The sequence below is a fragment of the Plodia interpunctella genome, chromosome 3 (genome assembly GCF_027563975.2).
Source record: "Plodia interpunctella isolate USDA-ARS_2022_Savannah chromosome 3, ilPloInte3.2, whole genome shotgun sequence".
Taxonomy (NCBI): domain Eukaryota; kingdom Metazoa; phylum Arthropoda; class Insecta; order Lepidoptera; family Pyralidae; genus Plodia; species Plodia interpunctella.
Genome location: NC_071296.1, coordinates 9,818,140 through 9,830,330, shown reverse-complemented (window position 1 = coordinate 9,830,330; position 12,191 = coordinate 9,818,140). Strand labels below are relative to the sequence as shown.

At 34.5% G+C, this 12,191-nt stretch overlaps 4 protein-coding genes across 24 annotated transcripts in view; 2 read left to right on the top strand and 2 right to left on the bottom strand.

Annotated features, from left to right (window-relative positions):
- Pax (Paxillin) overlaps window positions 1-931 on the bottom strand; it is a 53,899-nt gene extending 52,968 nt beyond the window's left edge. The window contains exon 1 of the mRNA XM_053768189.2: window positions 738-931. Coding sequence (XP_053624164.1) covers window positions 738-750 — 13 coding nt within the window. The 5' untranslated portion in view covers window positions 751-931. The remainder of the gene's footprint in view (window positions 1-737) is intronic.
- A 488-nt stretch (window positions 932-1,419) lies between these two features.
- Window positions 1,420-2,498, top strand: veli. The gene has a single exon (XM_053768480.2). The coding sequence runs from the start codon at window positions 1,542-1,544 to the stop codon at window positions 2,136-2,138; it is 597 nt and encodes a 198-aa protein (XP_053624455.1). The 5' UTR covers window positions 1,420-1,541; the 3' UTR covers window positions 2,139-2,498.
- Window positions 2,481-7,022, bottom strand: LOC128683073 (uncharacterized protein). Its single transcript, XM_053768296.1, has 9 exons — window positions 6,833-7,022; window positions 6,531-6,750; window positions 6,039-6,348; window positions 5,520-5,644; window positions 5,129-5,273; window positions 4,562-4,710; window positions 3,674-3,825; window positions 3,079-3,268; window positions 2,481-2,764 (listed from the first exon to the last, which is right to left on the bottom strand). Exons 1-9 carry the CDS (start codon window positions 6,862-6,864, stop codon window positions 2,531-2,533), a joined length of 1,557 nt encoding a protein of 518 aa, XP_053624271.1. The 5' UTR covers window positions 6,865-7,022; the 3' UTR covers window positions 2,481-2,530.
- Window positions 7,023-7,242: 220 nt separating this feature from the next.
- LOC128683177 (ubiquitin-conjugating enzyme E2-24 kDa) lies at window positions 7,243-11,926 on the top strand. Of its 21 annotated transcripts, none has more exons than XM_053768586.1 (5): window positions 7,243-7,387; window positions 7,616-7,702; window positions 8,325-8,660; window positions 9,083-9,230; window positions 9,530-11,926. In XM_053768586.1, the coding sequence occupies exons 3-5, from the start codon at window positions 8,328-8,330 to the stop codon at window positions 9,625-9,627; spliced, it is 579 nt and encodes a 192-aa protein (XP_053624561.1). In that variant the 5' UTR covers window positions 7,243-7,387; window positions 7,616-7,702; window positions 8,325-8,327; the 3' UTR covers window positions 9,628-11,926. The 21 variants fall into 21 exon arrangements, with proteins under 21 accessions (XP_053624561.1, XP_053624598.1, XP_053624508.1 ...); XM_053768623.1 differs by having other exon boundaries at window positions 8,301-8,660; XM_053768533.1 differs by having other exon boundaries at window positions 7,616-7,885.
- Window positions 11,927-12,191: the final 265 nt, after the last annotated feature.

Here is a 12,191-nt window from a genome sequence, read left to right as displayed (position 1 = left end):
GAAAAATCTTTTTACCAAAAATTAAGAAATCAAGAGTTGCATTTTGTGATTTATAGAGCTTTTCAGCTCATTATCTTCATTTTTACAGGCAAATAAATTAATTGTTTTTATGGCATGAGAGAAAAAATAATTGTAATGCCAGAGGAATCACACAAGCATTGCCAGTCTTTCAAGAAGTTGTGTAACTCATTTCTTGAAAGTTCCATTTAATTGATATAAAGAACATGTATGAATGTACTTATGTGCATTTTTATTTTCTATGTAACAGTTGCAAGTTAAATTTAGTAAGTTTAATAAGTGTTTCAGTTAGACACCATATATATTCTTAGCTACATAAGTACACTTATTCTATTCTAAAAAGAGTGATGAACACTCCGGAATTCATCTTTAATTAAACAGAATCTGAGTCATCTTGTCATGACTAAGATTACAATATGAAAGCTTTTTTGGGTTCAGGATACGCTATACTGGTACTTATCCACTTGGATATTGGAATAAATTTTGTTTGAATATCTGCATAAAATATATGACTTCTTAAATCTAATACTTATTTAATAAAATAAACAATGATTTCTCACGGGCATTGATATCCCTACTAAACCTTTAGATGGGTCTTAAAGATAAAGTAAAACCGTCTCATTTTGAGAGCATGTAGTGTCAAAGAATGCTATTTTGATAAAACACGTCATTGCCTTCTCAACAAGCCAAACAGGTTATGATAACACAGCAAAACTTACCCAAATCGTCCATGTCGCGATTTCTGGAATATCTTCTCTAAACTAAACAGCCTTGTCCACGAAACTTTAACTAGACGATTAACTTAATTAAATGGCACTAAACATAGGAAGAGCCTCAGTCGCAAAATACTGATAAATACTGTAATTTAAATACAAATTCCAATCCAAATATGGATAAAATTTGCGAATACAATGGCACAATTTGGACGTGAATATGTCACTGTCATGTGTCATTTTCGATTAGCAATCTAAACAAAAATTTTTTTGAACGAAACGAAGACATATTTTGATACGTACCTACCTACATCGTAATACAAAGAACAAGGGCTTTAGAAATAAACCTAATCGTGTGAAAATGGTTAATTAAATAAACATGGTTGTCTATTCCACTGTACTTGGGATTGGAATTTGTAAGTCATGAATTTTTGACTTTTTGATAAGATTTTGAACGTAAAATAAACAATCAAGATGTCAGGTAAGTTCATTTAAATATTAATATAATTTGGAAATATACTGTAATCCGCTGAACTACTGAACTGAATAAAATAATGTAACAAATATACTATAATAATATTGGCTGCTATTGCTATAAAGACCTGCGATGTATTTTAATGTTATTGCATGTACCTACTAATACGAAATCTAAAAGTGTTTTGGAAATATTCGTTTCTGAACGGACTTCACTATTGATTCATTCATTGTCGTTTGACGTTTGCTTTCGTTTCGTGTTTACAATTTTCTGCAATTTGTGTAGGTTCGTACACCCTACAAATCAATTCTTCACTTTTTAGGAATCAACAAAGAATGAGTGCAACAGGCGAACAACTAACCTTGGCAAAAGACATTAAACGGGCAATAGAATTACTGGAAAAACTTCAACAGAGTGGGGAGGTTCCTGCAACTAAACTTGCAGCTCTTCAGAAAGTACTTCAGAGCGATTTTCTAAATGCTGTGAGGGAAGTATACGAGCATGTCTACGAAACTGTGGACATCCAAGGCTCCGCCGACATCAGAGCGTCGGCGACAGCGAAGGCTACTGTTGCTGCTTTTGCCGCAGCTGAAGGACACGCTCATCCTAGAGTAGTAGAACTTCCAAAGACTGAAGAAGGCTTGGGATTCAATGTTATGGGTGGAAAGGAACAGAATTCTCCTATTTACATTTCAAGAATCATTCCAGGAGGTGTAGCAGACAGACATGGAGGTTTGAAAAGGGGAGATCAATTGTTGTCTGTAAACGGAGTATCAGTTGAGGGTGAAAACCACGAAAAGGCAGTTGAGTTATTGAAGCAAGCTGTTGGGTCTGTAAAGTTGGTAGTGCGGTACACTCCAAAGGTTCTTGAAGAGATGGAAATGAGATTTGACAAGCAACGCACTGGACGCAGACGTCAAAACTACAATTAAATCTTCCCAAACATTATACTTTTACTTGGTATATTATGTTAGAGCAATTATGTGCTAAATTAGACTGTTTGTTTGTGAGAATGACCTGTTAATGTTTTATTATTATTATTGAAATACTAGAAATCTTTATGATAGAAATTTAATACAATATGTAGTGATAATGTCCTGATAAAAATCTTGTTAGATTTTGTTATAAAGCTACTATATGGTAATTAGTATATTGTATTTTAACACTGATTCATCACATCATAGTTATATCTAGATGCAAATATGCACTTTCCAAAGTGAATAAAATTATTTATTCTAATGTCAGTATTCTAAGGATATCCAATAAAAATCATATTAAAGACTTAACATAGATATTGATTTATTTACAATTATTTCAACCACAATCACCAGGAGTCAAATCCTCCAAAATTATATTTAGCATCTTTTTTAGGTTTTTTTGCTGGGACTTCTTGTGTTTTTGCAGTTTTACTTTCAGTGGCTGTCCCTTGTAAATTAAGGTATTTACCAACTCCGTCTCTGAAAACTTTGAGAGGTTGTTTCGATGCCTTTTTAGGCTTTACACCAGGACCTTCCTCTTCAGCCTTCCTTTTTAATTCTGCTGCTCTTTCTACTGCAAGCTAAAAATAAGTTTAAACTTTAAATATGTTATACCTGAATAAATTCAGTGTCATCATGAGAAAACCTGTTGAAATACAAATTATTGAAATCCATATTGAGCCTATAAAATGGACTTCATATGGTCACATGATTATAGGTTCGCTTCCCACGGAATAGCAACCACTCCATATCCCATGGCTATGATTAGCACAGGTTAGGCAGCAATAGCATTCGCAAGGAGGGTTAACATCGGCCGGTTATAAAATCACAGATGAATCTTTAACATTATAAAGTTTAGTTTTTACGCTGAATTATTGAAAGAAAAACATCTAACCTGTTCCTCAGCCTCTGAGAAGGGATCAACGAACACCTGTGCCACGTCAATCACAATATCATGGATGGGTCTATCCTTGTTGTCCACCTCGATCTGTTCCATAGCATTCAGGGTGTCAAGCCCACCGACCAGCTTGCCGAATATTGTGTGCTTGCCGTCTAGCTGTCTACAGGACCGGAATGTTATGAAGCTGTAAGTTATTGGATTATATCAGGACACATTAATACTATCTCTGAATTACAACAATCATTTATTATGTTTGTCACGAATTTAACTAAATTCCAATTTTTTTTTGTCTAATTAAATCCTCTAAACTTCAGATTGTGTTAATCATTCGTGTGGTGTGTGGTTCCGCCCTAGAATAGGATCACTTCATATCCTCCCGTGGATCCACCACATAGCTTTGATTTGGTAGGCAACAACCGCATTTCCAAAGAGGGTTGATAACATCAGGCAGGCGGGCGGTCATAAAATTAGAGTCAAATCTTTAAAATTTTAGGTTGATTTTAGGCGGCTCCAGGATACGGGCATCATGCAATTGGGAACATGAAATGCAAGATGTGAGAGTGAGAGAGAAGACACGATCTGAACTTACAACTGAGATCCATTAGTGTTGGGCCCAGAGTTGGCCATAGACAGGACCCCTCGGCCCGTGTGGTGTAGGTTCGGTCTGACCTCGTCCTCAAACGGTTTCTTCCATATCGACTCGCCCCCTAGACCTGAATCTGTTGGGTCTCCACCTTGAATCTGAAATTTTGCAATCATCATCATCATTAAGAGACTTTTGTCGGTGGAGTTCCTTCCATTACTCTCTATCCATAGCTAATTCTTTCACTTCTTTATATGACACCACAACCATTTTTTCTTATTGGTCTTCCTAGGTCGGTTTCTTTCTAATAAAGTTTTTTTTTTCTTTAAATTTTGGACAACGCTTCAGTGCACTTTGTGTGACTATGTCAGCCTCATGGGGGATCTCTAATATAAACTTATCTAGCTTTCATAATGTTTGTCCACAAGATATAAATGGATTGGGCCACCTGTGATAATGGACTGCTCAACACTATGTTAGCAATCCATTACATACGGGCACTTTGACTAAAAATCTATCGCGTAAGGCAGAATATCGACCACATTCCAGCAAGCTTCCTCCTTGTTACACACAGTACACAAATCTGACCGAGTCACGCGAATCATAAGAAAATACTTGTTTACTGGAACGTGGCCTGACCTCACTCTAAACGGGGAGACAAGGAGTTCTGTAATAAAGTTGAAAAATGAAATAATTACATCAAAACCACTTTTATTTCCAACTAGCTAATGCCCGCAACTTCGTTCGGGTGGACTCTGGCGTGTTATAAATACAAACCACTGCTATAGGCTGTAGTGCAGTTGGTCTCTTAAGAGTTACATCAAATAGAGTTGATATGTATGCTATAATGCAGCTGATCTCTGATTTGTAAAAAAGTGCAATGTTGTATCTTACCATAAAATTCCTTATGGACCTGTGGAACTTTGTGCCATTGTAGTACCCGTTGTTGCAAAGCTTGATAAAGTTGTCGCAGGCTTTTGGCGTGACGTCACAGTAAAGCTCGAAGTTTAGCGGCCCCATGTTTGTTATTAGCCTGACATAGCCTGAAAAGTATTACAAATATATATACATATATTTATTCGTGATTTGTTGTTAATTATTTATTTAAAAAATTTATCAAACAAAATTACAAAAAAATGTATAATACATTATATGATATTATGACAGTCATCTTATAAAACCAAACAGAGATAGAATTGTGGTGAGATTTTCTAGTTTACATTATCCCAATTCCAACTAATATTATAAATGTGAAAGTTTTGTTTGTTTGTTACCTCTTCACGCATTACCTACTGGACCGATTGTTATGAAATTTGGTACACGGGAATAAAATAATCTGGAATAACACATAGGTACTTTTATCCCGAAATTCCCACAAAAGCGCATGATCGCACCATGATGTAAATTTTCTTAAAATATTTCTTTGAAAATATTCTGATTAAATAACTAAATAAAAAATACCTTTTTTCTTAACTCTGTCGTACTTGACCTCGTCTTCGCAGATGATGGCGGCCTCGTGTACCGTCTCGGGCTCCATCGCCGTGGACGTGAAGCTCGCGGCCACCATGCCGGTCGAGTAATGTGCAGCATTGAACTTATCCGCTACCTGAACATTGGAAACATTTTTTAATCAATGTACAGCAACATCTTTATACAAACCTTCCCTTTTCTATAGACAAGAAGTTTCTGATGTCTTATAGTAATTTTAAGCTCAAATTCATCACACTGTATTTATTAACTACTACAGTTCTCGCCCGAAAGGACGGGGATCAGATTGTTGTTCGTTTTGTCTTTTCATCTCCTAGTTCGAAGGGAATAAAGAAAAAAGAAGAGTACATAGATATTATATCACCTCTTTCTTGTTTTCTTTCTTCTCTGGCGCCTTGTATTCCTTCTCCAATTCTTGTAAGATGTCTTTGGTCTCAGCAGATACTGTCTTCAGCCTTGCATGGGGGTCCTTTTTCAAAGCTATTTCTTCTGCAATTATGAATAAAAAGGATTATGATAGCCATAATATTATTGTTGTTTTTACAATACCATATATTATTGGTTTTTTTTTAAAGAAGCCATTTGATTAAAGCCATGTAACATATGGGGCTATTTCACCACTTTCTAAAATAACATCATATTGTAATCTGACAGATAACATAAATTTTAGGTAAATCTGCCTGATAGTCGGCTGGTTAGTCCCATCTGGAACTTGTGAAACACAATTTCAATATTATCTCATATAATATGTTTAGGCATCTGATTTAAAAAAATATATTTCTCCCGAAGTTGCCACTCAAGTGTGGTCGCTGTGAACACCTAAGTTAATATAAAAGGCATTCTTAAAAGTTATGTAATTTTTCAAATTAAAAAGTTGTTTTACCTTCAGTTTCAACCCTCAAATTATTCTTCACATGGTGAAAAGTGGAAATGTTAAATTTATTCAAATTATTCGGGTCTTGAATTGTTATGATATCACTTCTCGCAAATGGAGTGTCATTAACAAGGTCCTTCCAGTTCTTCCCCTTTATATTGAGTTGTTCCACAGCCTCATGGGAGTAGACATTACCAGTTGTACGTATTGCAACAATGTGAGAGTTCTTAGTAAAAGGTTTGAACAGAACTGGACAGTGGTAGTCATCTTCAGCGTTTTTAAAGAAATTCAATTTCGTAAGGTTCTTGATATCAAATTTCTATAATTAATAAAGACATATTAAATTTTTTAATTACAATTATATTGAAGTAAATAAATTTATAAATGAAAGATAGTGAAGAATATGAGAAATTATTTTTTAAATTAAATAAATACAATACACAACAGTATCTTACTGGTTCTATTGAAATCATGCACTAAATTTAAATGTACCATAAATACCTTTCCTGTAACAGGATTAACTTTAAATTTTTTTAAAAAGTCAATTATGGCCTGTAATTCAAATATATTCCCATCGACATCGCAGTAAGGCTCATCAAAAGGCTGTAAACACAAGCAGCAGTGGTCGAAAGGAAGTCTTTTAAAAGTTGTGTCTTCCTCCTGAGAAGTCCCTGACCGTTTTCCACCATAAAGAGTAGTCCACTCTGTGTACGTTATGTACCTAAAAGGATAAAATAGCGTTATAGATAGTAGAATGCTAAATAAGTGAAATTTTTTAGAACACTGTACACTAAAGATGTTACATTTTATCCTTCTGATGCTGTCGTTTACCCATTTTTGTTTTATGTATTTGTTTTTCAACAGGTAACTATACTATTTGCATAATATTATAAATTAAAACTGTGAATTGTGAATAATGTTGAATCTAAATCTTCAAAAGATAGGCAGGTAGCACTAGGTAGGTACCATTGTATTTTCGAAGCTATCAGATTTACAACAATATGTCAATGTCGAATTTACAATTAACAGTAAAAAAAAAAAATATTTTTCTTTTCTTCAAGCATTGCCATTCGCATCGCCAAGCGGCTGTCCCAAGCTGCTGGCTCCGGTGGCTGACTTGATCAATCATAAATCGTAATCTCACATGTGTAGATTTTTCTTACTAGCATAAAAATAGCATCGTGAATGATTACCTTTATTTGACCATAGACTAAGCAAAATATCTGGCAATACCGATGCGGTATTTTTTTTTGACAAAAAAATAGAAAATGTTGGAAAGTGGTTGTGTTTTAATCTCGTGAATTTTAGTATTTTAGATTAAATTAGATATAAATTGTATAATTACTTTATGGAAATAGGTAATTTAGGTACTTACAATTTGTATACTGAGTAATCATTTACCTAAAGCACAGGTTTATTTTCTTATATTCGAGCGTGTGTGTAATCTATGAATATTGTGGTTGTTTGTGTTGGTGAGGAGATGGACAAATGGGTGAAATGTGGATAGTGTATTGAAGCTCGGAAAATTGCCGATTAGAAGTCTAAAACCAAGTCCAAGTTTTAACGAGGTACATTTCTGTTTGTAGAATTCACCGAAAGGAATATCCATAATTTTAAAGTCTAGCTACAGCAAAAGGAACAGGCTACCTTCGTTTTGCTGTGCGGAACATCTAGTAAGGAGATTCAAGTTTATAGTGTAGCTCAATAATTGTCCAAACTTTGGACTTATTTCTTAGTATCTCTTCAGCCTGGTGCCAGTAGAAGTTTATTTCTCGAATTGGGTCACCGGTGAATCAAAAAAATTGTAAATTGTCGGATAACGCTAGCCCACAAGATGGCCGACTGTTATTCGTAAGGTACAAATAAATCTTTTCCACTACATGTTCTTATCGTAACTGTGATTTATTTTCATTATCAGTTGCTAGTAGAGCTCATTAATCGTATTTAGTTTGTACAGCCCGCTGGGACCACCATATGCATCATATACCGAAGTCTTTGTTCCAATAGTTCATGCTTACAATAAAAAAAAATGCAGTTCACCTTTTGTACTTTTGCAATGTTGTTTTTACTTTGTTTTTCGCCGTGTCCATGTGGTCATTAGCTGCCCGCCATCGTGACGAAGTCTGATTAATTATCATCAACTATTGTCTGTTTGACTCACATAATTTTATTTAGCATCTAATAAAGTGCATGTTGTTTTTAAGTGGCAAGCAAAGCTAAATTATTTTTATTTTCTTGTTAATTTTGCTTCATATTTTATTTTTGTTTTAGCAGTATGAGTTGTGGTTCTTTTAGATAATGTCCGGTGCATCTGGTTCATCAGGGAGCGGCACAGGACGGGGACGGGGTGGAGCAAATTCTAACGGGGCTGTGGACAATAAGCCTGAGTCAAAGGAAAATAAACCTAACCCAAAAATGTCAAAGGCACTAGGCACGTCGGCAAAGAGGATTCAGAAGGAGTTAGCAGAGATCACACTGGACCCACCCCCAAACTGTAGTGCTGGGCCTAAAGGAGATAACTTATATGAATGGGTATCCACTATCTTAGGGCCCCCTGGATCGGTATATGAGGGTGGAGTGTTTTTCTTGGACATACACTTCTCACCAGAATATCCATTTAAACCTCCTAAGGTAACTTATTTTTTCCTTTCAATTATTTTTATAAGTTTGAATTGAAATGTGAATCTATTTAATGATGAAGATTATCATTGAGAATAAACTGCACATAGCTATACTATGGAAATATTTATATAAAGGTTTCTCTTACTCTGTAATGTCTAGCCACAAGCTGTGGCGCCAGCCATAGGTTGGAAATAATTGGCATAAAAAGCCATATGGATATCAGCAAAATCAAACAATTGGAATAACTCCAATATGATATGAGACAATTCACATTTAATTCAAGTGCAAGTCTGTGATTAGAAAATAATAATTGCTTCTTTTCATAGACTAGACTTACTCTTTAATTTGATTGGAAAACTTGTGTAAAATAACATTTTTGCAGTGAATTCTTCTGTAATTTGAATTATACAATAAAATTGTATTGTTTCCAGGTGACATTCCGAACTAGGATATACCACTGTAATATCAACAGCCAGGGTGTGATATGTCTAGATATTCTGAAGGACAACTGGTCACCAGCACTGACAATATCTAAAGTCCTCCTTTCCATATGCTCACTGTTGACTGACTGCAATCCTGGTTAGTACCTTTGAAAATATTTTTGGAGCTAAGAATTTTTTGTGTGGTGCATAAAACCAAAATATTTTCTTTATACAAATTTTTCTACTGTATTTTTCATTCATCATTCCGGCCTTTTCATGCTCATTGCTGACCATAGATCACCTTATCAGTTAACAGTTTTTTTGTTGTAGTTGTGTGTCCTTTTCATGCATTATTATTATCTAATCTTGATGTTGTTGTAGAGTGTTGACACAAAGAAGAATGATTCAATAGAACATTTATATAGTTACTAACATTATGACTCATATTAATTCCAGCGGACCCATTGGTGGGCAGTATTGCGACACAATACCTTCAGAATAGAGAGGAGCACGATCGCATCGCGCGCCTCTGGACCAAGCGCTATGCAACATGATTCTGTTGCCTCTGCCCACCACAAAAGGAACAACTACAAGTATCATACTCTTATAACCATTCTGTTCTAAATCCATCCTTCTCACGTAAATATAAGCTTACAATATTATCAAAGTATCCAACCACTAGTTTGCACAACTTGCATCATATTCACACTCATCAACTGTGGTAATTTGTCTAAAACGCTTACCGAATATGCTGGAAGTTGTGCTAGTGTTTATATGGCTTACTAATGTTTAGTTGCGATCTATGTGATGTCAAGAAGCTTCAGAAGGTCTGACATGTAATTTTAAGACTAAAGAATGTGTTAGTATGATATAGATGGTTTTCTGTTAATATTCTGTATTTGTATAAATGCAGAAATTGTAATTTAAAATAATATTATTAACAAATTATACTATAAGGTTGCGCCGAGTCACTGTTTTGCTAACAAACAATTTTACTCAGTATTGTGATTTAGGTCACTATATAATGAAAATTCATCATTAAATTCCTAAACTGACGATTAAGTCAGTGACTCGACTTAACCAATCATATGTTTTGTTAACAATTTTTGTAACTTCTTATTTACTTGGCTCAAGTCAAAACTCAATATTTAGTTATTTTAGTAATTATAATTTTTCTTTCCTCCATACGTGTGAAAGAGCTAATGAATGAGTCAAATGTGTACTGAATTGAATTTTGCTTGTAAGTCTACTATAGAGATACCAGTGAATTGAGTCAATTTGCCGCAATATGCGATGATCTCAAACACTTGCAAATAGTAACAGATAAGTGGTTTAATGTAATTGTCGTGACTTTCGAACCATATTATATGAATTTGGGAATAAATCGCATTGTGTATAAAACTGTTTTTGATTTCAGGGTAAAAGTTTTTATTCAATTATATTTTTTGGTCTCACTATGGCAAGATAGCCACAAAATAGAAGCAACACGAAATAGTTATTTATGTACAATATATTCATGTATAAAATAGGACTGGCTTACCTACTTGGCTTTGCCCTTTTTTCTCCATTTGAGTACATATTCGTTAAATACTTTCATTTGATTGCTAGGGCGGCCTCGATGCAGGGAAATTCATAGCACTAATATACTAATGAGTTTGCAAATTCATTTAGATAAAAAACCCGTTGTATAGATAATTCAAATTTTGTGAGAATGGTTACTGTTATACAATTGCAATTTCAATATAAAAGTGTTTTTGCTTCAAAAGCCAACATTAGATAGTTTTCTAATAATTTCCTATGTCTAGGTTGTAGATAGTGAATACGTTTGAAATTTCAAAATTGATATGATTTTTGCTTAATTTGCCGAATTTTCAGTGCAATAAGGAGGCGTTTCAGAACGGTTTTTACTATCTACTACATGGAAGACTACCAAGTTTACTAATTAGATTGGTCTATATATATTCTAATCAAAAGCCTATTTATTTTTATAGTGAAGAGCTTGTGAATGTGTTAATGCATTGTGATCTTGGTGTGGATATTTCTTACATTCATTTTATATTTCATAGTCAAGTGACTTGACAATATATTGGGGCCGTGAGATGACGAACGAGTTTGTTTTATAAAGAAACATATCAGGCTGTAAGTTCGCAAGATTTAAACCTACCACACTTTACAATCTGTCTGCAACAATATGCAGGTATATAATACAAAGATATTTAAGGGTTTCCTTTTCTATTGAATATTAAATACGTGCGTTTCATATGTAAATTGTTGCAGCGAGTTTATAAAATGAGTAGGCGCTTTTAGTGATGGCAATGGTCTGCAACCCCGACTCACGACTGCCCACAAAGTGCCAAACTTGGCCGCTCCACTCGAAAGTTACTCCTTTTAAAATATTCCGATTAGATTGTAAACAGTTATTAGATGTAAGTTATTTTATTGTCTAGGTAATGTATGTCTTAACCCTAATATTAGAATTAGTATTGTAATGATTTAGTGAAAAAATGTATGTCGCTCGTATATGAATGTTTTGGTGATACCGTTGTGAATTTCGGATATTTTTGATTACCGCGTTGGCGGTTTAGTGGTAAAACTGGTGCTGTGAGATTCAGATGCCTGCGACATACGAGAATTGAATACTACGACTGTATTCGGGACTGGATATATTTTGTCAATGTGATTTTAATTATTTTTTACTGTGACTCAAAATGTGTTGCTCGCAGACAACCTCTGTATGTCGTGACTGAAGTTCCTCTTACTCGATGTTCATAAATTTGGACTTACCCTTGTAATCATCCTTTGTTACAATTATATCATGGCATAAATAGGAAAATAAAATGTGTGTAACTAGGACGTTGATTGCCGTTTTATTGCATTTGAAGCTTATGGCATACCATCGCAAAATATAATAGGCGACCTATCTGTTTTTAGCTACACCATGGGAGGATATCCACATCTCTATGGTCACAGATATATCAGTACAATATTATGACGTGTATTTCTAATATTTTTTTCAGAAGATAGACTTTTAAAGCCACTCTTTTAAGTCATATTGTAAATTAAATAATATTTGCAAAATCTACAAACTACTAGCATTTAGGAACGACACTGCTGAGAA